This window comes from Crotalus tigris, unplaced genomic scaffold, assembly GCF_016545835.1.
Source record: "Crotalus tigris isolate CLP2741 ecotype Arizona unplaced genomic scaffold, ASM1654583v1 scf7180000018838.1047803, whole genome shotgun sequence".
Taxonomy (NCBI): Eukaryota; Metazoa; Chordata; class Lepidosauria; order Squamata; family Viperidae; genus Crotalus; species Crotalus tigris.
The window spans coordinates 522,365-548,883 of NW_024097227.1; the positions used below are offsets into that span (position 1 = coordinate 522,365).

At 37.3% G+C, this 26,519-nt stretch overlaps 1 protein-coding gene across 1 annotated transcript in view; it reads left to right on the forward strand.

Moving 5' to 3' along the window:
- SYCP1 (synaptonemal complex protein 1) overlaps positions 1-26,519 on the forward strand; it is a 67,128-nt gene that overhangs the window by 5,586 nt on the left and 35,023 nt on the right. Inside the window, exons 5-14 of the mRNA XM_039356906.1 lie at positions 4,935-4,981; positions 5,426-5,590; positions 8,073-8,140; positions 11,204-11,277; positions 12,135-12,193; positions 13,146-13,215; positions 13,904-13,977; positions 15,484-15,592; positions 17,846-17,940; positions 18,105-18,289. Of these exons, the coding sequence (XP_039212840.1) occupies positions 4,935-4,981; positions 5,426-5,590; positions 8,073-8,140; positions 11,204-11,277; positions 12,135-12,193; positions 13,146-13,215; positions 13,904-13,977; positions 15,484-15,592; positions 17,846-17,940; positions 18,105-18,289 (946 nt within the window). The remainder of the gene's footprint in view (positions 1-4,934; positions 4,982-5,425; positions 5,591-8,072; positions 8,141-11,203; positions 11,278-12,134; positions 12,194-13,145; positions 13,216-13,903; positions 13,978-15,483; positions 15,593-17,845; positions 17,941-18,104; positions 18,290-26,519) is intronic.

Genomic DNA, 26,519 nt, shown 5'->3' on the forward strand with positions numbered 1-26,519 from the left:
ATGTTGAAAAATAATGTAATATTGTAGTTTTCTAATGTGTATAATAAAAGTTTTGTATCTGTGAGTGTCTGTCAATTATAACCAAACAGGTTTATTTCTGAATTACTCTCGTACGTACACATGAATCTGCCAGATGCTTATAATTAAAATTGATATACAAATAACAAAAACAAAGAATGACTTAGATAACTTTTTCATTTTGGATTTACAAAAGTTTTGAAAGGAGACAGAAAAATAGAATTCTGGGACACTAATTAAAAAAATTTAAAATAAGATTTTAAAAGCAAAGGAAGGAAAATAAAGTTGGTTTATATGATCAAGCTTAAAGTATATATGTTTTTGTTTGTGGTAAACTTTTAATGGATTTCTGCTGAACAGGACAAAATGGCAAGGTTTTAAATATTGTTTGTAGATTGGATGAGAAAGAAGAAATCTGTATTTTTAGAGATAAGTGATAAGTTACTGTGCTACAAGTAAAAATATAAACTAAGTCATTAGATTAAGGTTAAAATAGTTATGCTATTATCTCTGGTAATTTTTATTTATTATAACATTTGTAAAAAAAATCTGAATTTTTGCTGATTAGGATTAAATGAGATTTTAAGATTTGTTTATAGATAAGAGATGAGATATGGGAGGAAGAGAACTTTTATAGTATTAGAGAGAACGATGTTACTGAAATTGTACTTGTCATGATAAAGGGAAAAGTTATTTTCTTACATATATATATATATATATATATATATATATATATATATATATATGTAGGTCTTTGGTTGTTCAGGTTTTCTCCCGCGTAAAATTGGAAGTGTCTTGGCGACGTTTCGACGAAGTCCCATTCGTCATCTTCAGGCTGGTGTTTTCAGCTTCGTGCTTTGAGCAGCAATGTGTGGTCTTTAGCTGTTTCTTCCTTTTAACTGCCAGTGAGGGTATGAACTGATTGGGTGGGAGCTTGGCTGTGTTCTGATTGGGTGGAGGTGTGTTCTGAATGGTTAGGGGCTTGGCTGTGCTCTGATTGGCTGGGGGAGTGTTCTGTTTGGTTGTGCTCAGGTTAGTCTGAGTTGCAGAGGGGTTTAAGATTTTGGGGTTAGGGAGTCGTTTGTCAATAAGGGCAGGTTTCCAAATGGCTGGTAGGCGGGAGGTATCATCTCGCTTGTTCATGCTGTGTGGGCGTTTTTCTATCTCGATGGCTTCTCTGATTATTCTGTTATTAAAATGTTCACTTTTGGCAATGGTTCTGGTATTTTTAAAGTCAATTTCGTGTCCTGTGGCTTTAAGGTGTTGGACCTTAAAGCCACAGGACACGAAATTGACTTTAAAAATACCAGAACCATTGCCAAAAGTGAACATTTTAATAACAGAATAATCAGAGAAGCCATCGAGATAGAAAAACGCCCACACAGCATGAACAAGCGAGATGATACCTCCCGCCTACCAGCCATTTGGAAACCTGCCCTTATTGACAAACGACTCCCTAACCCCAAAATCTTAAACCCCTCTGCAACTCAGACTAACCTGAGCACAACCAAACAGAACACTCCCCCAGCCAATCAGAGCACAGCCAAGCCCCTAACCATTCAGAACACACCTCCACCCAATCAGAACACAGCCAAGCTCCCATCCAATCAGTTCATACCCTCACTGGCAGTTAAAAGGAAGAAACAGCTAAAACCACACATTGCTGCTCAAAGCAAGAAGCTAAAAACACCAGCCTGAAGATGACGAATGTGACTTCGTCGAAACGTTGCCAAGACACTTCCAATTTTACGCGGGAGAAAACCCGAACAACCAAAGACCTATATACAAATACCCGCGAAAACCTCAGAAAACAAATAATATATATATATATATATATATATATATATATATATATATATATTATATGTAGTCTTTGGTTGTTCGGGTTTTCTCCCACGTAAAATTGGAAGTGTCTTGGCGACGTTTCGACGAAGTCCCATTCGTCATCTTCAGGCTGGTGCTTTCAGCTTCGTGCCTCGAGCACGAATTAAAGTCAATTTCATGTCCTGTGGCTTTAAGGTGTTGGACCAGGGAAGATGTTGGTTCCTCTTTTTTGACTGAGTTCTTAGGACATGAAATTGACTTTAAAAATACCAGAACCATTGCCAAAAGTGAACATTTTAATAACAGAATAATCAGAGAAGCCATCGAGATAGAAAAACGCCCACACAGCATGAACAAGCGAGATGATCCCTCCCGCCTACCAGCCATTTGGAAACCCGCCCTTATTGACAAACGACTCCCTAACACAAAAAATGATACCAGACCCACACTCACAAAAACCACACAGGATGTCACCACCACACATCCACGCAAAAAGCAAACCCAAAGCCACACCGATGATGAGGCACGACCACAAACCAGAAGCCAGACCACAGCTGCATCATTAGCCACTTTAAACCCCTCCAATCCATACATGAAGCAAACTGACACCCTCCATGAAGATGAGGCACGACCACGAACGCGAAGCCAAAAAATAGCAAGGCAGCCCAAAATCTTAAACCCCCTGCAACTCAGACTAACCTGAGCACAACCAAACAGAACACTCCCCCAGCCAATCAGAGCACAGCCAACCCCCCAGCCAATCAGAGCACAGCCAAGCCCCTAACCAATCAGAACACACCTCCACCCAATCAGAACACAGCCAAGCTCCCACCCAATCAGTTCATACCCCACTGGCAGTTAAAAGGAAGAAACAGCTAAGACCACACATTGCTCCTCGAAGCACGAAGCTGAAAGCACCAGCCTGAAGATGACGAATGAGACTTCGTCGAAACGTCGCCAAGACACTTCCAATTTTACGTGGGAGAAAACCCGAATAACCAAAGACCTACATATATAAAAGAATACTAAAAATAGAAGCATGATTCCTGGGTGTGTGCACATTGTGAATAAAATTTGATCATCAGGAAAAGTTAAAATGTTAAAAGTTTTAATATAAAACAAAAGTTTTAAGTATAAAACGTTAAAAGTTTTAAAAAATTAGCAACCTAGCTTTCGTTGGCTCCTGCCAACTTCATCAGGGCATACATAAATCAATGGGAGTAAACATTTATATGTGGGTTAACGCCTGTGCTCGGCTTCTGGACCGCGTAATGGGCCCAGGTCGGCCAGTCATAGCATTAGTTGTGATTGCTGCATAATTGAGTGACTCATCTTCTTGTATCACGCGTCCCTCATCAAAGTTAAAACAAGCTTCCGACTCTCCACTCATCCATATCTGTGGTCTAGGAGGATCCTCAATCTTATTCCAACTTGAGATGTCATCCCCACCACCAAGTCGTTTCCCCCTTCTCTCATCCTTGGGATTTTCTGTGAGTTCAGAGCCCTCACCCCCTACACTATCCTGGTGTCTATCCTTAACATCGTGATGTTTATTACTACGGAGCCTCACTCTAGATATTCTGCATGTGCTCTCACTGCATGCCTCTCCCCCATGCACCATTTTCCCAGCCTTTCCAGTCTCGTTACACTTCGTAACAGTTGTTCTCCCCTTTTTTGCCAACTGTATATATATATACACACACTTTACACTATTTTTTCTTTACACTTTTATATGTTTCTTAGTTTGTAGTTTTTATCTTTGTAATAGTAAACTTTAATAAAATTATTACAAAAATATATATTGAATGGTCAAAATAAAATGTTTCATTTTATAGATCCTTCTATAAAATCTGAGTTTTTGCTGATTAGGATTAAATGAGATTTTAAGATTTGTTTATAGATAAGAGATGAGATATGGGAGGAAGAGAACTTTTATAGTATTAGAACGATGTTACTGAAATTGTACTTGTCATGATAAAGGGGAACGTTATTTTCATATATATATATATATAATAAATAAAATACGATCACCAGGAGAATTTAAGTATAAAAATAGTTTACTAAAAACCGCCAAGCTTTTGTTGGGAACTCCCAACATCGTCAGGGCTAAAAGCCAGTAAACAACGATGATTCAAATAGGTTTGGCTGATATTTGCATCCGGCTCTTGGATCACGTCACTGGCCCTGTCCGGTCAATTTATGTTCCAGATGTTTCTTTGTTACTCCCTTTGCATTTCCTTCTGTTGTTCTTCCGGATCACTCCTCCTACTGCTTCATTACTAACACTCAAATCTGTTAACACCCTTTCATCCTCCTTTCTTCTAATGGCATTATCTCTCACCTCATTCCTCTTCCTGTTGTCTACTTCGGGGGTGTTTAGTTCTCTTCTACCACTGCTATAAATCTCACTGGGGTTCCAGTTATTTCTTCGTGTTTCTTTTGACTGCGAGTCAATGTTTTCCCTCTGTTCTATGTCCTCTTTTCTCTCCTCCTTATTCCTACGAGTAATGTTTGTGCAGACTTTATATGTTTGTGCATCCATACACCCATCCCCCACCCTGGTGTTCTCTATGTCCACTGTCTTCCATTGTTCTATCTGTTTACTGCGCGAGAGAGTGTTTACTCCACCTCTCTCCCCTCCTCCCCCCATATCATATGTTCCTCACTATTGCCGTTATCGATGTTTCTCTTGTGAATAGTGTGTGCGCAAGCCCTGATGATATCGGCAGTTGCCGACGAAAGCTTGGCGTTTTTATTAAGCTTTTATACAGTTTGGAATTCCCTGGTGCTCACTTTTATTTATTTATTTTGAATATATATATATATATATATATATATATATATATATATATATACACACACACACACACACACACACACACACACACACACACACACATATACACATACACACACACACACACACATACACACACACACACATACACACATATATATACTTTACACTATTTTTTCTTTACACTTTTATATTTTTCTTAGTTTATAGTTTTTATCTTTGTAATAGTAAACTTTAATAAAATTATTACAAAAATATATATTGAATGGTCAGAATAAAATGTTTCATTTTATAGATCCTTCTCCACAGAAAGTAAAACATGTTCCTGACATAGAGCAAGAGGTCAGTTAAGTATATAATAAAAAGTTGTATTAAAATTGGATTGCATTAATTTGGGAGTTTGGTTATGTAAGCAGTTGAAGAGCTTCCCTTTATACACCCCCAGTGCATCCCTAATGTGGTACAGTATAGGTATACAGTTGTATACAGTATACAATTTCCTGAAAGGTACTATTAAGAAACAATCACCTACAAGAAAAAATAGAAAATTACTGTCATCTCATTTTTTTTGTTACTAGTGCAGTGTCCTTAATAATTTATGTAGTTTTGAATAACTTTTTCTGAGATGAGAAAACTACTTTACTGATAATCATATGGTCTCTTCTTTTTATGTTGCATATTTTTTTGGGTATCCAAGGCTAGGTTTAATGGCAAATGTGAGTACAAAAAGTAGATAATATGTACTTAACTAATTGTTGTTTATTACATTGGAACCTACTTTTGTAGAATATGGAGACAATGAATGAACTTTATTCAAGGCTTTACAAAGAAGCAGAAAAGATCAAGAGATGGAAAGTCAGTGTACAATATGAATTAAAGGAAAAAGAGAAAAAATTGCAAGAAAATAGAAAGATTATTGAAGCATTGCGTAAAGCCATTCAAGAATTACAGGCAAGTGTTTATTGTATTTTGAAATAGAATTCAAAAGAAAGTAATAACATAAAAATTCTAAAAACTTAATGTTTAAGGTATTATGCAATTTTAAGATGCATTCTGTGAAAGTTTTATCATTTCTCCATTGTATGTTAGGGTAATCTTAGACAACTACGGTAATCTTTCTGTTTCCCAACTCATTCAAAAGTTCAGAGATTTGTCAAAAGCTTTTTACTGATTGCACACGTCAAGACACTATGATCATGGATACGTTTATATATTTTTGATTCTATAAAATTCACAGAAAAATGACAATAAGACTTACCCTTCTCTACCAAGAGTGAACATAGAAAATTATTAAATAATCTATTTGTTTGCTGGGCTATCTCAGTTTCACACAAACATAAATGATTTCTCCCCTACCCACCCACCCAGTTTTAAAAAAAGATTGTATTTCTAATTTCACCATGGTGCTATAATTTCATTCTTCCTGGCTTCTCTGCTATATTAAGGTAGTTTTTAAGTCATGTTATCATGTCATTGCAGTGGGATCCTAGACGCTGGTAAGTGAAATGAATTGGCCATTCTTCATCCCTAATTCTTTTTGCTTTTATGATAATTGCAGCTTGAAATATAATTTCCGTGCTGATGAATAAGTCAACAGTGATGCAAATAATGATAAGACTATTGATACACAATAATACCATTAATTATATGATGCCATAACTGGATACAATGATGAGTATACAGTTACAGTATCAAAATCAGTAGATCGTTCATTACACTTCATTCTTGGGATTTCCCACGATTTTCATACAGTCTGGAAGAGCTTTTAGAATATAAGCTTTCTTGAAAAGAAATGTGAATATGTTTTATTATATTCACCCAGAATATTTGCTAAAATGAAATTAAGAATCAGAATAACTTGTAGAAGTCAATCATACGATACATAATTTTCAGGCACTGATTAACCCCAAAAAGAAATAATGGGATGGATAGACATGAATGCATTTATGTATTAATTTTAAATATTAAAATGTTACAAGAATTCTAGTTTCTAGTTTTTTTCTATCAGCTAAAGTTTCAAATTAATTTGAAAATACATAAATGCATGTTGAGAAGCTGACATGGAGTTTCACAACCTATTAACTGTGGCCTAACTGTGGCATAAAGACTCTATGCCAATCTTTTTTAGAGGATATTTCCTCATGACACAGCCTTCATCACAACCACACTGAGCCCACTGTGGAGTTGGTTTACATTACATTTCTCTTTAGCTGTTTCAGTTTTAAATCCATGTTTTCTCTTGTTTTGCCACATGTTTTGTCATATGCTTATTCATTGACACCTCACTGATGATGTTGACAATGATTTATTTTATTTATTTATTACATTTATATGGCTGCCCATCTTACTTGCAATTTTAATAAGTAAAAGCTACATTTAAAAATATAAAAATAAAATGAGAATACAGTTTAATACATACAAAATGGCACCATAATCAAGATCCCCAAGCCCAATGGAACATCAAAATTTTGATTGGTCAAGTGTTCCTGCTAGCCATTTTCATTTGCTACGAAGACACATGCCCCCTCTAATTGCCCAGTACAACTCTCCAAGGTAATTTTGGCTTGGTCTGCAAGAGAGAGATGGCATCTGAATTTCACAGAGACATGATGGTGGGTATTTTGCTGTGATTTCAGTTCCACATATACACGGCATTAGCGTTTTCTAAAGTACTATTAGACCTGTTTTTAAACAGCTCTTTAATGGTACTTTGAAAGAACAATAGAACTATATTTCAAACAAGATTAGTATTGGGTTCTAAGATCTGGGTTCTACCAGCTATGTTTTGCTGGTTCTTCCCCAAAAGAATACCTTACAGATTTTCCTTTGTTTCTCCTATGAGGGGTATACACAGCAACGGAGTGCTATATCCCAAAGTAATTTATATTCTTAAAGGGTAGTTCCAGTGCTGAAAACCATAGTTATTCTCTTTCACTACTGTAGCAATACTTATGGATTTGGAATATTTGGTAACCTGAGTAAAAGTGTTAACAATCTGCTGGTTTCTATTTCTAGCCTGATTGACAAGTCACAGGCATAGCTCAGAAGTAAGGCTGAGGCAGAAGGGAATGTTCCATTACTCCTTGGAAGATGTATTCAGAAGTAGTCCAAGTGATAGGTTACTTATTGGTATGGAACAACACCAAACCAGCAACTGTCACTAAGGCAACTTTTAAGCTGTCTAAAGTCTTTGCTCTCTACACATATAACAAAATCTGGCCTACCACTTATTAAAGAAGCAATTTTGGATGTTATGTTGGAAGGAGAAATAAAGATTGTCTTCAGAGCAGCATAAATTGTACTACTTTTCTGTCAACTCAAGGACTGAAAAAAATGTACATTAATACAGTCATGAAGAAAAGTATATATTTTATATTTGGCGGTCATAATTTACTCAGACTAAAACATATCCTTTGCATCTTTATGAATTTAGTTTGAAAATGAAAAATTAAGTCTAAAACTTGAAGATGAAATACATGAAAACAATGAACTTCTAAAAGAGTAAGTAATATTAGTAAAACATTACTAAAATAAATTACTAATAAAATAATTTATGGAACTTAAACAACTATATTGTAGCAAATGGCAATATCCTTCTGATATTGGCTGATTTCAAACAAAGCTAAGTAATATATGAAAGATAATCCTTGACGTCAAGCCACAATTGGGACTGGAATTTTTGTCCTAAGTCATTGCGGTTGTAAGTTGAATCTGATCCAATTTTAGTACCATTTTTATGATGAACATTAAGTGAATTACTGTCGTAAAGGAACAGTATAGTTGTAAGTGCAACCCATTCTTCGAAATGTCACAAATCATGATCACATTATTGCAACACACTGCAATTGTGAGCCAGTTGCCAAGAGTCCAAGTTGCAATCACATTAAGATGGAGATGATGCAATAGTCATAACTGCAAGGACTATTATAAGTGCAAGGACTATACTTTTTTCAGCACTTTCATAACTTCAAATGATTGCTAAATGTATGGTCATAAATCAAGGACTATCTGTAGTTAAATCAGAATAGAGCTGAAAGGGACCTTGGAGGTTTTCTAGTCCAACCCCCTGCTCAAGCAGGAGACTCTATACCAGCAATGGCAAACCTTTTAGAGACCGAGTGCCCAAACTGCAACCCAAAACCCACTTATTTATTGCCAGGTGCCAGGTGGGCAGGGCCCACTGGGTGGGCATGGTTGTGGTCATGGCAGACTGGGTGGGTGTAGCCAAGGTGGGCGTGGTCACCTTGATGCTCGTGGGGAGGAACGCCTGTGGGGGCAGGGCAGGGTTGGAGGAGATCCAGGGGTCTCTGGCAGGTGGGGTGGTGGGCAGGAGGCTCATCCTGCGGGGTGAGGCAAAGCGAGGCAGGGCAGGGGTGCCATTGTCACAGGGCAAGGTGAGGCAGGGGCTGGGGCAGCTGCTGCCTGACACCATCAGCCCCCGCACATGGGGGCTGACAGTGTCTGTCAGCAGCCACAGCCTGCTGGCCCCTCAACCAATGCACTCTGGGGCTCCACAGCCCACCGCCAGTTCAGAGAAGCCGCCTCTGAGCTGGAGGGCTGGCCAACAGCTGAGGAGGTGATGCAGTGGGTCGTGCCCGGGAAAAGGAGAGCATGCGAGGCCAGGACGGATGGGAGGGGGGAGAGGGAAACCAACCATGCTGAGATGCATATGGCCACGTGGGACCTCAGCAAGTTAGCAGGCGGCTGGTTGAAGAGGAATGGTTGCTAACTCCGGGGCATGGCACGTGTGTCCACAGAGAGGGCTCTGAGTGCTGCCTCTGGCACATGTACCATAGGTTCGCCACCACTGCTCTATATCTATATCATTTTAGACAAGTGACTGTCTCTTCTTAACTTCAAGTGATGAAGAGCTCACAAAAGTCACACCTGCAGTAATTTTTGATATACATCTTGCCAATTTCATTCATTCATTCATTCATTCATTCATTCATTCATTCATTCATTCTTGTATGCTGCCATCTCGTTAATAGCAACCCAATTTAGGCTGTTTTGAAGTGATAAATCTACAACTTGACCAACATCTACCTCACCCATCTCTAATCACAAATGAATCTCTGCTATTTTGCCATTTATCTCAAAGGCTATCTTTAATAAAATGTTTCTATTTTTTAAATATTTTTTTCCTCCTGCCAAAAGTGAAAAGTTGTATTTAGTGGGTTATTGTTTGTTTTCTTAATATGTTTAATTTAATTTTAATTAACAATTTAATTATCTTAGATTTTAATTTGTTATGCATGATTCCTCTAATTTTTAATGATTATTTTAGAGACATTTTTGTGACTATTAATTTTGTATTGTGTTGTATTTAAGTAGCACCCTGTCTCTTGACCACATTGTATGCACAGTGTACTTTCTCTGCAAAGAAAAGAAAGTTTCTTCTGCAGCAGAAGAAACGGCTGCTCTAATTTCAGATTAATAATTCTTGCATGTGGAATGGGTTTCATTTTCTCAAACCATCAAGCATTATAGGATCAGATAGGGCTGGAAATGTTTCTGGACTGGGATGTTCTCATTCCATGCTACAAGGTTTTCTCTACTTTGGTGTGCCTTCTATTGGATTTGAGGGGGGAGAGATATTATAGACCACACTTAAGTAAACAGGTCTCCGTGTATCTATATTTATATATCTATAATTATATAAATGTTATACTGGAGTACCCTAGGTGGAATGGTATAGAACAGTGGTTCTCAATCTGTGGTCCATGGACCTATGGGGAATGCGATATCACAGGGGGTCTGTGCTTGAAAAAAAGTTATGATTTAAATCTTAAGTCTTGGAGTTGTTAAAATGTATTTAAAGGGGGCTGTGGTGAAGAAAAGGTTGAGAACCACTGGTATAGAGCAACCACAACACTTCAATTTTTTTTATAAATAATTTGTTATTGTTGAACAAGCCAATTACTTTCTAGTTTCATCAAACCATGGCATCAAATCATGCCCTGGTAGCATATTCTTTTTGATGTGTCCCAATAATGTTGTTTTCATCTCAGCATAGCCCATGAGGAAAGTAACCTCTACCTGATCTTAACTATTCTGGTGTTAAACTAGCATTTTCTCTTAATTCTGACATTACCAGGAATAGCTTGAAGCTACATCTGATCAGCCTTTATTACTCTTGTATCACCCTTTAATTGGATAGAAGTGAGAAAACTTGCAGCGATTGGGAAAAGAGGCAATAGAGGTTTGGCTACAAGTTGATAAAGAGAATAGCAAATTTAATATCAATAGTGTTTTCTGCTGGCTCAAAAATGGGTGAAGAGCATGTGCATTTCTTCTCAGCCATGGAGAAAGATTGTATGATAGTTATGAATAAGCAAGCTTCCTTCCACAGCAAGCATTTCGTTAAAACAAGCAAACTCTTAAAAATTTATGTCCAGCAACACCAATCTTTCCCTCCCCTTTGTTAGGCAATAGGTCTTTTACTTTCATTGGAATCTGATCAAGAAACTACTCCCAGAAATTTTAAATTGCTCTGTAAAGAAATTTCTTTTTAAAGCAAGGAACTATCAACATAATGTTGTTAATATTATCTTTTCTCTTTAGAAGCAATGCTACAAGACATTTGTGCAACTTGCTCAAAGAAAAATGTATGCAATCAGTGGAGAAATGCAACAAATGTAAATATACTTAGCAGCATTTATCTTTTCCATACTATAAATTGCAACAAAAATACTATTTTACTTAGTTATATGTGAATAAAAAATATGAGGTTCTTCACAAAATGTTTTATTACATATTTTATTATGTCATCCTTATATTCAGAACTACCACATGGCTGGTCAGTTCCTCAAGAACTATAATATCTAAATAGGAGTTTACTTATAAAGTAAAAAAAAGGTGTTTTAAATTAAAATTGTTTACTGGGTTCAGCATAGGATGGGAGGATGGGTGGATGGATAGGTTATTTGCTTTTAAGTCAATGTTAATTCTTAGTTCTCACATAGATAGATTTTTCTCCAAGAGAATCTGTTCCCAATCTAATCCTTCACATCCTCCAGTGTAATTGAGTGTATCCATATTGTTGCTAGTGGTCTTGTCTTTTCTTCCAATTTTCACAGCATTATAAACTTTTCAAGAAATTAGGTCTTCATATAATATGTCCTTAAGTATGGTAATTTGAACAGGGTCATTTGTGCCTCAAGGAAAAACTCTGGTTGATTGTTTCAAGAATCATTTTTTGGTTTCTTGGCTAACCATGATATTCTCACAAGTCTTCTCCAACATCAAAGTCCAAAAATGTCGAGAACATAGGTAGGAAAGCATTTTTTAAAATAAAATGTATAGACAAATTGATAGGACAATCAGAAAAGCTTGCTTTATTATGACAAGATTTTAAAATATTCTGTCCTAAACACTCATCAACATTTAATCCTAATTTCATTCTAACTTGAATTATGTATTGTTATTATTACTGATATATTTTATTTGACACTGTAACATTTTTTATTCTACCATATCATTAATTTTGTTAAAGATGAATTTGAACGAGAAGAAACAAAACAAATGTATGTGGATCTTAACAATAACATTGAGGTAATACACTGAAGATAAAATACTTCATAATATAAATGTTTAGACCTGTAGTTTAATAATGCATCTGTAGCTGGACCCTGAGGCCATTACATGTTCCTTTAGCTAGGGATGGAGGAAATGCTACCTCAAAAAGCAGAAAGTGATTGTGGTGATGCATCAATACTTAAGTTGCTATAGTGTAGCCTTTCCCCCTTATTTTTTAAAAATATAGTTATGAAAATCTCAGTGAAAATATAGTTGACTGTATTGACCAGCGAGCTGTGGTGGGACAAAGATTAGAAGGCAGTATTGCAGGATAATTCTGCCAGCAGTTCGATTCTCACTGGATCAAGGTTGATTCAGCTTTCCATCTTTCTGAGGTTGGTAAAATGAGGACCCAGATTGTTGGAGGCAATATGCTAGCTAACTCTGTAAACTGCTTAGAGAGGGCTGTAAAGCACTGTGAAGCTGTATATAAGTCTAGGTGCTATTGCAATTGCTATATTTGACTAATGTTTATTTTATTATTCTGGCTTTACATTATGGAAAGATTTTATTGATTTATTTCCTTTATATCCCACATAACAGCCTGGTCCAAAGAGACCCATGGACCAATTCTTATTATCTATCATATCTATCATTACTATCATACCACACTATTTCCCAATAAATAGTATGCCATCATATCATATCTAGAATCTTCATTATTGCTTGAACAGATGGAATATAAAAAATAATAATTTAAAAAAATGAATGAATTGTTAAAGAGAATAGCATTTAAAAAATGAACAATGACTAGTCCTGAAGATGGAGAAAGCATTGCAGGCAAATATTAATGACTGAATATAATATATCATGGGACAGTATTGTATTCAATAAATATTAATGTTAACTCTGAATATTATTATAAAATATGAATGTATTAACTTCTTCTGGAACATTTGTTTTTATCCAATTTTATTTACATTTTTAGAGAATGATAAAGGCTTTTGAAGAACTTCGTGTACAAGCAGAGAACATCAGGCTGGAAAAGTATTACAAAAGTAAGAATATTATATCTGGCATATTTGTGATGCATAATAAATTATCAAACTAAAATAGTCACTAAGATTTGGAGAATTATATAATCTTATTTCTTATTTAATTCTCTACGAATGCCATGTAAGTCATCTTGATCAATTAAAAGAGTTGCAAAAGTGTAATTTTGGTTGAGGATTTGAAATTATTGTCTCCTGTTTTGTTGTGTTCTCTTTATTGTAAGCACTTATGAAGCATATAGTGGACTTATTCTGTTGAGACATTAATTGACATTAAAAATGGGGAACATATTACAAAATGTATGTGTAGAATTTATCAGAGGTTTCTATTGGATTGTATTCCTTGAGAAAAGGAGTCTACTCTAAATCCTGCCCAAAGTGAGAAATTTTGGCAATAGCTTGGAAAAGACTTATGCAACAGATTATCCTATCCAGCATAAGCCTCCTGTCTTGTTCCTTGACATGACTTTTTATCAGCTCTCATCTTTAAGTAGTATTGCTCTGCTATCACTTCAAGACTTGGCGATACATTTTGAAGCAGGTTACCTATTTGAGATTGCAGTGATATCAGTATGAGATATGATTAGCATGCAAAAATATGTCAATTATCTTCTCATTTTAAATGAAGTACTTTACTATATAGATAAAATGTCTTATTTCTTTATAATAATGTAAATTATTGTTATTTTGGAAGTAAAAGAAGCAGCTGATAAAATAGAACAGCTTGACAAAGGACACAAGAGAGAGATAAATTCCATGGAAAAAGAGGTTTGTTTTATGATTACATATTTTGTTAAATCAGTTATAAGTAATGTATATTAATCAACATTTTAAATTATTTTTCTGAATAAATATTTTATGAGTGTTTTGTTTTTATAAAAATAATATATAGTTGGAAGTCCTTGACAGAAAATTATAGTTTTCTCCTAGAAGATGGTCACAATCAGTTGTAAAAAGAACATAGATGAGTTAATGCATTTGAGAGAAAGAAAAGGTGGTGTTAAATTATTGAAATCTTTCATCCAATAATTGGATAGAAGACTAGCAGAATTTAAAATATATGTTTTCTTAAAAATCATAGACTTCTAAGATCCATTTTTATCATCAATTTCAATTCCCCTGCTTGGTTCATGAATCCCAATTGAAGCACCCCAGATAGATTCTTGTGTATTCTTTGCTGGAAGATGAATGAAGTGGAGTCAATCACTTGTGTCATAATAACTATAATTACTTCAAAATAGAAATAGATACCAGAATAGGGAAGCCATAGCAAAATTTTGCACATAACTCCAAATTATAATGAGCAATATCTACAACTCTTTGGATCACATTAAATCTTGGAATAGTATGCTGAAGATTGTATGCATGTATACATATATGCATGTGTGCCAAAAAATACAAAAACTGTCCCATCTTGGAGTGGAAAAAGACTTGATTTTCTTCAGATCAGAAAGCAGAGATTAAAAACAACTTTTCCAGTCCACTAATAGTCTTCATTTCAAATGTCATTACTATGAGAGGTAGGAAACCAGCTTGGTAATGAAATTAAATTTGTTCTTTCACACACACAGATACTATATCACAATCTCAATTTTTTTATTTTCTTAAAGCTGTAATTGGCAGGAAGAGAGTTATGTTCTTGCATCAAAATTGATAGTGGATGCTAAAATATCTCCTGACTGAAACCACTGGTTTCCCACTTAATCAGGATAACTAGCTGAAGTTGAAGTTTTATTTCTCTCTGTCCTCCTCTTATGTCACAGTCTCCACTGCATTCAGTTCAATGGGGAGATTGTGAATTCCCCATAATAAAAGTTGCTGTTGTACTTAAAAAGCCTGGGATAATGATTTTTTTTTTTTTACTGCTGAATGTGGAGGGACTTAGCTCTATAAGTCATGGAGAGATCAACTGTGAGTTGTTTCATTCTTAGTGTACACCTTGTCCTTGTCTGGTATAACTTCAGAAAATTTCTATTCCACTGCTTGTGTCAGGTACAAAGGGTGAGGATTACATGTTAAGTTGCAGTTCAGAAGAGTTATTGTTCAAGCCTATACACATACTAAATTGGCGCCAGATAGGAATTAACTGAATTCGGGGGGGAGGGGGTTGAACTTGGGGCTGCATTGCTTATGCAATATAATGACTCTAGACTGATTCTGGCTCTGCCTCTTTTCTTCTATCTTGTCATATAAAATGAAAATCTATGTAACACAAGAATATGAAACTCAAATGGAAATTTGCAGGCATGATTTGTCAATTATTTATTTTATTAGATTTCTATACTGAAAGAAGAAAGTGATAAAAAAGATAACAAAATAAAGCAGACAAACAGTCAGTTACAGGAATCAAGATTGTTAATACTTGAATTCGAAGAAATAAGAAGTAAGTATTTTTAATTGCTATCCTACTTGTTTTTTTATTATTACAGCAAACTAGATGTCAGAACATCTGTTTTTGTTCTTTGAGGCCAATAAATACATTTGGCATTTGAGAAAAATGTTTGGATAATACTATAAATTAGTAATGATATTGCTAATCATACAACGTTGTGCAACTCCTCTTTTTGTTTTTCTGTGTAAGTGTATAGATCTATTTTTCAACTGATTTATCTCCTCCATTCTTCTTTGTTCTATTTCGCTTTCATTCTGCTTCTTCCTTTTTCACCTCATTTCTCAGCCAATGTATAATCATGTTTTCTGCAAGTACTTGGCAAATACATTTTCACAGTATTGCACCATTTACCCTATATTAGAGCCTAAGAAAAATTCCATGGATGAAAATCCTAAAGGGGAAAATAGATCAAGAAGCATGGGAAATTCTGAAAAATATGATCATAAAAGCCCAGTTCAGCACAACACCACTGAAAAAGAAAAACAAATCCAAGATGAAACCAGCATGGTTGCACATGGTTGATAAACTGAAAGACAAAAAGGACAAAAAATAGACAAAGGGACATATAACTAAGGCACAATATCAGCAGATAGCCCGAATCTGCAAAGATGAAATCAGGAAAGCAAAGGCTCAGAATGAACAAAGACTTGCAACAAAAGTCAAAGATAATAACAAAAGTTTCTTTCAACATATAAATAATGAGAAAAAAGTCAAGGAAACAGTAGGCCTACTTAAGAAAAAAAGTGGCAAGAAAATAACTGGAAGCAGACAGAAAGCAGAACTGCTTCTGCTTAACTCATTCTTTGCATCAGTCTTCACTCAAAAAGAAACTATAACCCAACCTACTAAAAACCTAACTGTAAAAGACAGATTAGAAATAAAAATTAAAATAAGCAAGAAAATCATTAGAGAACACCTATCTGATTTTTGCTCTCCTCCTCCTCTCTATTAGTTTGTACTTGTGTGTGTATGCACAATTAATTCAAAAGACTCCTTTCCGCTTCTAAAATACTCTGGATTTTACTGGTGTTTTAACTACCAGTGTAAAATAATATGCATCGGACATCTGCAAAAGTACAGAACTATATTAATTATAAAAAAGGCAGCTTGAGATAGGCAAGAATCAAAAAAGGTTATAATATAATATTTTGCTTCATTTTTCTCACTCTGCTTGGTTTTTCTGGCTTTTGTTTTTGTTGATACTACAATTTTATCTTCTTCATTAGCTTGGGATGATCAATTGGGTGGAATAAGAAAGCAGTTGTCATTGAGGAAGAACCAAATCTAATGGTGCTGACGCTTCAGCGTTCATGATCTACTGTCCACAAGGGGGCAGTAAGATGTAGAGAAAGAATTAAAGATTTATTCTGTGTATTCCCTTTGTTTTGTAACACTGTTCTTGGTCTAAATTAAAGATTAATCTGAAGTCACTTCCTTTTCCCTTTCGCCCCTGGCACAAATGCATAGAACTTGTGCTCTTTGAATTTCTTTTCTGTTAAAACTATAAACCCTCCCTCAGTTATTTTGTTAGATTCCTGCTTATGTGAACATATAGTTCAGCTCAGTGGAGGGATTCAGCCAGTTTGCACCACTTCGGCAGAACTGGTAGCTAAATTTTGTTGCCCAGGCCCAGATTCCGGAAGCGGCATCCACACAGAGAACCGGCTGTTCATGTATTTGAATCCCACCACTGGTTCAGCTTCCAAAAGTCACTTTAGTGGCTTTATCAGCCTCTATTTTTATAAATTACTTTTCTCACTTTTGTTGCTACCTACAGATCATAATCTTTCTTTGCAATATAACAATATAATCTCTTCCTCCTCCCCACCTCTCCTCCTCCTCCTCCTCCCCCTCCCCCTTCCAAGCAGCAATGTCCTAGACTGCATCTGTCCTTCGTTTGAAAAATGCTTTAAATCTAAAAAAGTTTTGCCAAGGAAGCAAGAAGCAGCTACAGAGTGAACTTTGCTATGTGCATGCCGCTGATCAAAACAGATAAAAATATTGCTTTTTAAAACAAAGATTTTAACAATGGATAGGATAGCTGTAGCTGATATTTAAGGAAGGTTTAGGCAGAGCTCAATGTGGGATATGTTTGGTTATTATTATGTTTGGTGTACATGTTGACTAATACTGCTTATTTAATTAAAAGCACACATTTTTTGTACACACAATATATAGTATAACTCTGGCCTGTAAACTTTCCTGAAAATATTTTATATTTTATTTTTTGCATTTAAAATTCAGAAAAACAAGATGAGATAATAAAAAAATCAGAAAGCAAGCAACAAATCTTGTTGGCAGAACTGGAAAATACTACACATTCTTTGGAAGATACAAAGGTATCTTTGATACAATAATTTAAGTTCAATAATAATACTGAATATAAATGAGAAATCCAGGATATAGTTTAAATTATTATGAATATTTCCATTTAGTAGAATCTTAATTATAAAACATATCACTACATATTAGTTGAAAAATGTAATTTTTAAATTCTTTTTAGAATACTTGTAACAATTTAGAAACTGAGTTGCGAATTACAGTAAAAACATTAGCAGAAGTCACTGAAGAAAAGGAATTGATTATAAGAGAATTTGAAGAAACTAGAATTCTGCATGCATCTGTTACTGATGGGTTCCAGATTGAAGTTTCTAATTTGAAGGAGATGCTAATCAAGGAAGAAAATAGGTAAAATGGTTTTCTGTGTAAATGTTAAAAGATAGTTGTGACAAAGGAAAACAGAAATCTCCCTGTAAATAGGACACAGCAGTGAAGTATTTCAGACTTTGCCTGCTGGGCATAAAGGATACTTGATAAAGGAGCAGTTATGGAGGTTGGAGAAGGTCAAGGGTGATGGTAGAGAGAAACTTAAAGAGAAGAAGCATCTGCATTACCCTTAACAGGTCTGTATATACAATGTCCACCACCCTTCTACATTTTCTGGCCTTGACTCAATTCAGCAAAGACCAGTTTCTGCTAGCTCTTTCTCAGTAGGAAAGAAAAGCCTTCAAAGACTACGTGAATAAGAGCTGCTTATATTCCCCCCCCCCCCCAGGCTGAAAAGCTTATTGAAACTGTTGATAAAAAAACAGGAGAGCAGGCTTCAAACTGCCACTGCAGAACAGTTTATTTCCTTAGTTAGGCATTTTATTTTTAATGTATGTTGAGTTCTTTGTATGGACTACTTGGGCTCCACAGAGTGTTTTTGTTTCAGATCCTGACCTTGAATGACAAACTCTGACTCCTGAAGACTTCAGCAAGTTCTTTACAACTTTGGGGAGTCCAGTGTTCCTTTTCTGTTATTTGCTAGACAGCTCTCCATCTTTCTGTTTATAAGGGCTTCTACCATAATACTATTATGAATAATTATAGAAAGAGAGTTTCATAAAATGAATTTATTTAATTTTTATGCCACTCATCTCCCCTATAAGATGATTCTGGGTGGCCTGCAAGTTATCAAATAAATAAAATTTATTTAATGTTTTAAAATTTTAAAACATTAAAACTACACAGATTATGATTTTAAAATGGTGGAACCAGAACCAAGAAATGAGACAGGGATGAGGTCTTCTTATCCTGTCAGTACGTCTAGCAGGAAGTGCCTTCCTTGGTGCACCAGGTCAACTGGCAAAGTCAAGTATTGATACCCTTCTGAAAGGCCAACAGAGTGGGAGCAGTTCTTACTTCTGCTGGTAGAATGTTCCACAGGGATGGAGCAAGAGCAGAAAAGGTTATTTTCCTTGAACCCACCTGCTGAAATACTTTAGCAGACAGGATCTATAGCAGGCCTCTTCCGAAGGCCTGAGTGGGGTAGACTAATCCCATTGAGGGAAGATGGCTCCTCATGAACTCTGGACCGATGCCATGTAGGGCTTTAAAGGTAATAACCAACTTCTTTGAATTGGATCTGGAAGCAAACTGGTAACCAACTCATGTAGTAGCAATGTTATAAATGCAGCCTTAGGAACTCCCAGGATTGTATGCCACTGCATTCTGCCAGCTGCATCTTCAAATACTCTTCAAGGGTAGCCCATTATAGTGCATTACAGTAATCCAGCTGAGAGATGACTAGGGCATGAGTGACCATGCACAGGGCTTCATGATCCAGGTAAGGATGCAACTGGTACATAATGTGAAGTTGTTCAGAGGCTTTCTTAGTCATGAGAGTTGTGAATCCAGAAGGTTTCCCAAGTTACACACTGGATCAGGGGTAGTGCAACTATGTCCAGAATTTATGATTATAACCAAATCCTGAGGTCTCTTGCATCCTTTGTCTTGCCTGGGTTCAACTGAAACCATCCAGATCCTTACAGCTTTTAGGCACGGAGAAAGGGCAGCCAGAGCATCACTTTGGACGGAGATGTAAAGCTGTGTATCATCAGCATACTGATTGTATCTCATCTCATAATGTGAGATGATCTCACCGAGCAATTTCATATAAATGTTAAAAAGAAGAGTACTGAGCCCTGTGGCATTTCATAAAGAAGAAGCTACAGGCTAAATCTGTTGCTCCCTATTAACATCGATTGGGATCAGCCTTGTAGAAAGAAGCTGAACCAATGCAATATTGTGCCTCAAACTCCATAGCCAGTCCAAAAGGATACCGTTGTCAATCGTATCAAAAGCCGCTGAGAGGTCCATAGAGCACAACAATGATGAAAACTCTTGAATGCATTTGGGTCAATATAAAAGGGGGAAAATGACATTTCCATACGTGTATACTATAGGCCACCCAATCGAACAGAGGAAATGGGTGAACTTTTTGCTTGTCATTTAACTAAGATATGTAGGAAGCACATCACAATAGTAATGGGAACTTTAACTATCCTGATATCAACTGGGAGACAAACTTTGCACCAAGTGGAAGATCAAACAGGTTCTTGACAAACCTAGCAGACAAATTTGTCTCCCAAAAAGTAGAGAAAGGAACAAGGGGATCAGACATATTCGACTTAATTCTCACAAACAGAGATGAAATGATAGAAGGTGTTGAAACTTCAGGAACCTTGAGGGGAGTGATAATGCAGTATTGGAATTCAACATTATGTAAGCGCAAGCAATAGAACAAAGTCAAACGAGTCTTGGTCTTTAAGAGAACTAATTTCAATAAACTTAGAGCTTGGGAAGGATTCCATGGATGAGAATCCTCAAGGGGAAAACAATCCAAGAAGCTTGGGAAATTTTTAAAAGCCCAGCCTACCATAATACCAATGAAGAAGAAAAATAAAAGAAACCAGCATGGCTGCATAAAGAACTCTGATAAATTGAAAAACAAAAAGGACAAGTATAAAAAGTGGAAAGAGGGCAGAATATCAGCAAATAGCCCGACCCTGCAAAGATGAAGTGAGAAAAGCTAAGGCTTAAAATGAACTAAGGTTTGTGACAAAAGTCAAAAATAACAGTTTCTTTCAACTTATTAAAAAAAATGTCAAGGGAACAATTGGTCCATTAATGGGAGAAAGTGGCAAGGTGACAAGCAACAAGGAGAAAGAACTGTTTAACTCTTTTTTTGCACATGTCTTTACACAAAAGGAAAAAACAGTTCAACCTATCAAATATAGTAAAAAACAGATTAGGAATACAAGTTAAAATAGGCAAAAGGTAAGCGAGCACTTGTCCACCCTAGACGAGTTCAAATCACCAGGAGTTCAAATCTGGATTACACCCCAAGGTTCTGAAGAAAGTGGCAGAGATGATCTCAGAACCACTGAACTATATCTTTAAAAGATCTGGAGCACTGGGGAATTACCAGAGGAGTGAAAAAGAGCTGATATAATTCCTATCTTCAAAAATAGATCCAGGAAATTACAGACCTATCATTCTGACCTCAATATCTGGGAAGATTCTGGAAAAGATAAGCAATGAATCAGTGAACACCTAGAGCAGTGGTTCTCAACCTTTTTAATGCCGCGACCCCCAACCAGTCGTAAGTCGAGGACTACCCAACCGGTCATAAGTCGAGGACTTTCCCTGCCCGGGAGCACTGCGCATGCGTGGTGCCACCCCCTGCGCCGGCCAAGGCGTAGCTGGCAAGCGGCAGAGACAGCGCAGGCCGACCACTGGCTGGGCCACCAGCTGGCCCAGCCCAAGGGAGGTAAGGTACTTGCCGGGCCCCATGCGTGCCAGCAACCCTCCCTGCGCCCGCCAGCCTCCCACCTCCCACCCCTGGCCCTCTTTTATTTACATTTTTAGTAGTTGCTCAGCAGGGAGGGGTGGAAACTTCCAGACAGCTCGCCTTAGCTGCAGACAGCTTGCAGCACCGTTTGCAGAAAGGGACTTTTGGCAGGCTCAGCAGGGCAGAGACAGCCTGGACAATTCCTATTGGCTTTTGAAAGCCAATAGAATTAGACTCTATTCAAGAGAGTCTATTCTATTGGCTTTCAAAAGCCAATAGAATAAAAGGGAGTAGCACAGCTAAGAAAAAGAGGGAAAAAATGGCGGACTGCGTTGTTTGGTGACCCCCATGAAATGGTCGTTCGACCCCAAATGGGGTCCCGACCCACAGGTTGAGAACCACTGACCTAGAGGTAAACAAAGTTAACCAAAAGCCAACATGGGTTTGTCAAAAACAAATCACGCCAGACAAATCTTATTGCATTCCTTGACAAAGTGACAAAATTAGTGGATCAGAGGAATGCTGTGGATATAATTTACTTGGACTTCAATAAGGCATTAGATAAACCACAACCTACTACTTTATAAGATAGAAAAATGTGGGTTAGACAGCATCACCAGATGGATTTGTAACTGGCTGACCAACTGCACTCAACATATAGTCCTCAATGGAACTGCATCTACATGGAGGGAGACTTTATTTTAGGCCTATACACTTCAACATCTTCATAAACGATTTGGGTGAGTGGATAGATGGGGAACTCATCAAATTTGCAGACTATTTAATACCAAGCTGGCAGGAATAGCCAACACTCCAGAAGACAGGCTTAAGATACCGAAGGATTTTGACAAACTTGAACATTGGGTGCTATCTTACAAAATGTAATTTAGTGGTGAAGAAAGTAAGGTTCTACATTTAGGCAGTGCATAAATGCACAGTTATAGTATAGGTGGTACCTGGCTCAATAATAGAAACTGAGAGGGAACTTGGAGTCCTAGTGGACACTCACTTAAATATGAGCCAGCAGTGTGATGCAGCTGCCAAGAACCTAACCCAGTGCTAGGCTGCATTAACAGGGATAGCATCAAGATCACGTGAAGTGTCAATACCACTTTATAATGCCTTGGTAAAACCACACTTGGAATACTGCATCCGGTTTTGGTTGCCACTACGAAAAAAAGATGTTGAGACTCTAGAAAGAGCAACATAGAGGATTAGGGGACTGGAGGCTAAAACATAAAGAACAATTGCTGGAATTGGGTATAAATTGGGTGGACCAAGGCCTTCTTAAATGATACCAGAAACACCCCCTCCTGTAGCAGTGCTGCATTAATCCAGGTTACCATCCTGGAGGCTTTTACCAACCAGGAGGGATGGGAATCTAATAAGTAGTTGCCTTAACAGCCCCAAAGATCCTTTCCAGTTTCTCAGGTCCAACAGAATCAAGCAGTTCCCAGGTAATGTAGCAAATCCATTTCCCAGGTATGTCCAATGGACCCGTTCCACAGTTGGATTCAAATTGAGAACGGATCTGAGCAATTTACCATTAGGTGTTGAACAAATTCCTCTGCACAGCCCTATTTTATTGTCTGATTTTCCCCCTTCCCAAGGAGGGCCCAAGTGATCTTGAACAGGGCTGTTGGGCAACACTGCAAATGCAGTAAGACTGGAGAAATAGGGAGGTTTCACCACTCTTAACCACCTTGAGTTGGCCTTAATTGAGGCTGTGACTCATGTCTGCTCCCTCTGCTCCTCCATAGAGAGTTTCAGGACCAATAGACCAGGAGAGGATGCATAGGCTTGATACTATCTACAGTCTCACCCACCTTCTGATTCCAGGTTGCGGCCAAAGCCTCCAGAGGGCCATGCAGCAGAACCCCCAAGATATCCCTTAGCTCTTTCTGAAACCTGAGCAGGTCCATTTGTCACTGGGGGTGAACCATTCAAATAGGACTGCCTCCCTGTGTGGGAGCGGGCATTGGAAAATCTTACAGCCACCAGGGCTTGGTCTGTCCATGACAAGGGATAATTACATATCTTTCACCAGATCACATTGCCATGGCTCTGACAAGAAAATTATATCCAGAATGTGACCTCTATCCTGCATTGGATCTTGGATGATCTAGAATAGATCATCCCATCAGAATGAATATTACAAACTGTTAAGTCTGCTTTAGTAGTTAAATCCAATTGGGTATATAAAAATCTCTGCTGTGATCTCTAACTCTTAGCTCTCTATAGCATATAGTGAAAGAGGTCCCCCAGTTTTGTATTCAGGTCATCCCAGCCATAAGGCACAGATTTGCCAAATTCCTCATACAACGAATAATAGAGCAAGACTACAAAATCAGGCAAATGGCCCAAATGGTCCCTTCCCTATGCAACATCATTCTGGAGATATGATTGGCCCTTGTTGCTTTTTATTTTTTCCAAAAAGTCCAGAAAATGTGGTTTGTTTCAGGAGCCCTGAGAGCCCTGAGTGGAGATGGAGGTGATCAAGTGAATGATCTGATTGTTTTGCTGCTGCCATGTGGTGTTGGGTAGGGTTTATAGTTTTTATGTTTTGGTTTTTAATATTATATATGTGTGTGATAAGATAATCCTCAAGTTATGAATGTATTGGAGCCTACCAATTACATTTCCAAACCAGAGGATGTTAAGTGAATCATGTTAAGTGAACTAGCCCCCATCCAGATCACCACAATGTATTCAGTAAGTAAATGCATGGGTTGTGAAGTGCGCATGGGATGCCTCCAGGGTGCAGGAACAAAATTCCCTGCCTTCCACATCCCAAGGCCTCCCTCACTCACTGAAATATCCCATGCTCTGCTTCCCACAGCTGCTTGGGAATTCTCTGTACCCAGCCCCCCTGTCACTGATTGCTCACTTATCTTTCAAAGATTTCCAGAGCTCAGGATTCTGGGATAGGAAAGGAAGACAGACTGTTCCATTGCTAGGCTATGTGGCAGAAAAGTGGCTGTCTTTCTGAGATGCTAGAAAAACCTCCCTGGGTTTTTTGTTTTTTTTTGTCACTAGATGCTAGCCTTCCATTCTACAGCAAAAGCAAATGGGGAGGGAGAGAAATCTTTTTTCCCTTTTTTGCCATTTGACTTTAGTCCCTTGTTATTGGTGGTTGGAGGGAAAACAAGGAAGCAGCCAGAAATCTTTTCCTTTAGAATAAGCTTCTCTTAGATCAGTGGTTCTCAACCTGTGGGTCGGGACCCCATTTGGGGTCAAATGACCATTTCACGGGGGTCGCCAAACCACGCTGTCCGCCATTTTTTTCCCTTTTCCCTAGCTGTCCTACTCCCTCTTATTGGTGGCCACACCCACTTGGGGGTCACCACAACATGGGGAACTGTATTATGGGGTCACGGCATTAGAAAGGTTGAGAACCACTGTCTTAGATGCTGGTCTTCTAATACATGCACAGCAAATGGTCGATGGAGGGAAGTGATGAGTTTTCTGGCTGCTTCCATGTTTTCCCTCCACCCACCATTAGCAAAGGACCAAAGATAAACGGTAAGGAAGGGAAAAATTTATTTCCCTTGCCATTTGCTTTCACTGTGGAATAGAAGGCTAGCGTCTAGTGACAAAAGGAAAACAGGTTTTTCCAGCATCTCAGAAAAAGATGACTGCTTTTCTGCCACATACCCTAGCAAGTGAGTAACATGTTCTCCTTTCCTACCCTGGCATCCTGAACTCTGGAGATCTTCAAAAAGTAAGTGAGTGAGAAGGAATAAAAAAAGGTGCTAAAATGGATATGGTATCTTATAGACAGTTACTTAGATGGGATGGACAAAACTGGCAGTTAAAATCACGGGAAGAGTTAGCACAAGAAAATATTATTTATTCTTGGTTCCAATATAGGCAACTAGTAGATAGATGGAAGGTGGATTGTAAGGTGGGTCTTCTTAGAGAAGATGAAAATTTTATTAAGCAAGTGAAGGATCAAAGACAAACCCACATTAAGAGGATTTATGGGGTTTTAGTTGAATTGGATTCAGAAACGGAACTAATTAAAGATTGTATGATCAGATGGGCGCAGAATTTTGGTGAGCCAGTTCCATTGGACACCTGGGAAACCATTTGGGTGAGAAATGTCAAATTTACACAAGCACAGAACTTAAGGGAGAATTTTTATAAAATGTTTTATAGATGGCACCTTGATCCACAAAAAATGTCTCTTATGTACCCTGACTTACAACCTAAATGTTGGAGATGTGGTTGTACGGATGCTACCTATTATCATATTTGGTGGTCGTGTAGAGAGATAAAAGCATTTTGGATTAAGATATGGTGGAATATCCAGAGAATTTTTAGAAGGAGGGTAAAATTTACTCCGCAATTATTTTTGTTGGGTATAGTTACTGACTGTGATACAAAGGAGGTTATATTGATGTTAAATTTGATTACAGCCGCGAGGCTGTTAGTAGGACAATATTGGAAGAAGGAATCTTTGCCTACATTGCAGGAATGGTTTCTTAAAGTGTCTTATTTGGCGGAAATGGCAAAGATTTCGGCTTTTTTAAAGGAACAAATGCAAGAGAAATTTCTTGCTGTTTGGGATAAATGGATAAAATTTATACAATTTAAATTGGATATAAAAAAATATCATATAGCTTTTTCATAATTTTTATTTTTATATATATATATATATGTTAATGCTATATTTTTTTTCTTTTTCTTTCTTTTTTTCTATAAATATAATTTCTTAACTGTTTTTTTAATTAAGCCTATATCCTGCTTTGGGAAGCTCAGGGGGGGGAAGGGGGGGTGTTTGGGTGGGGGTGGGGGGAGGGG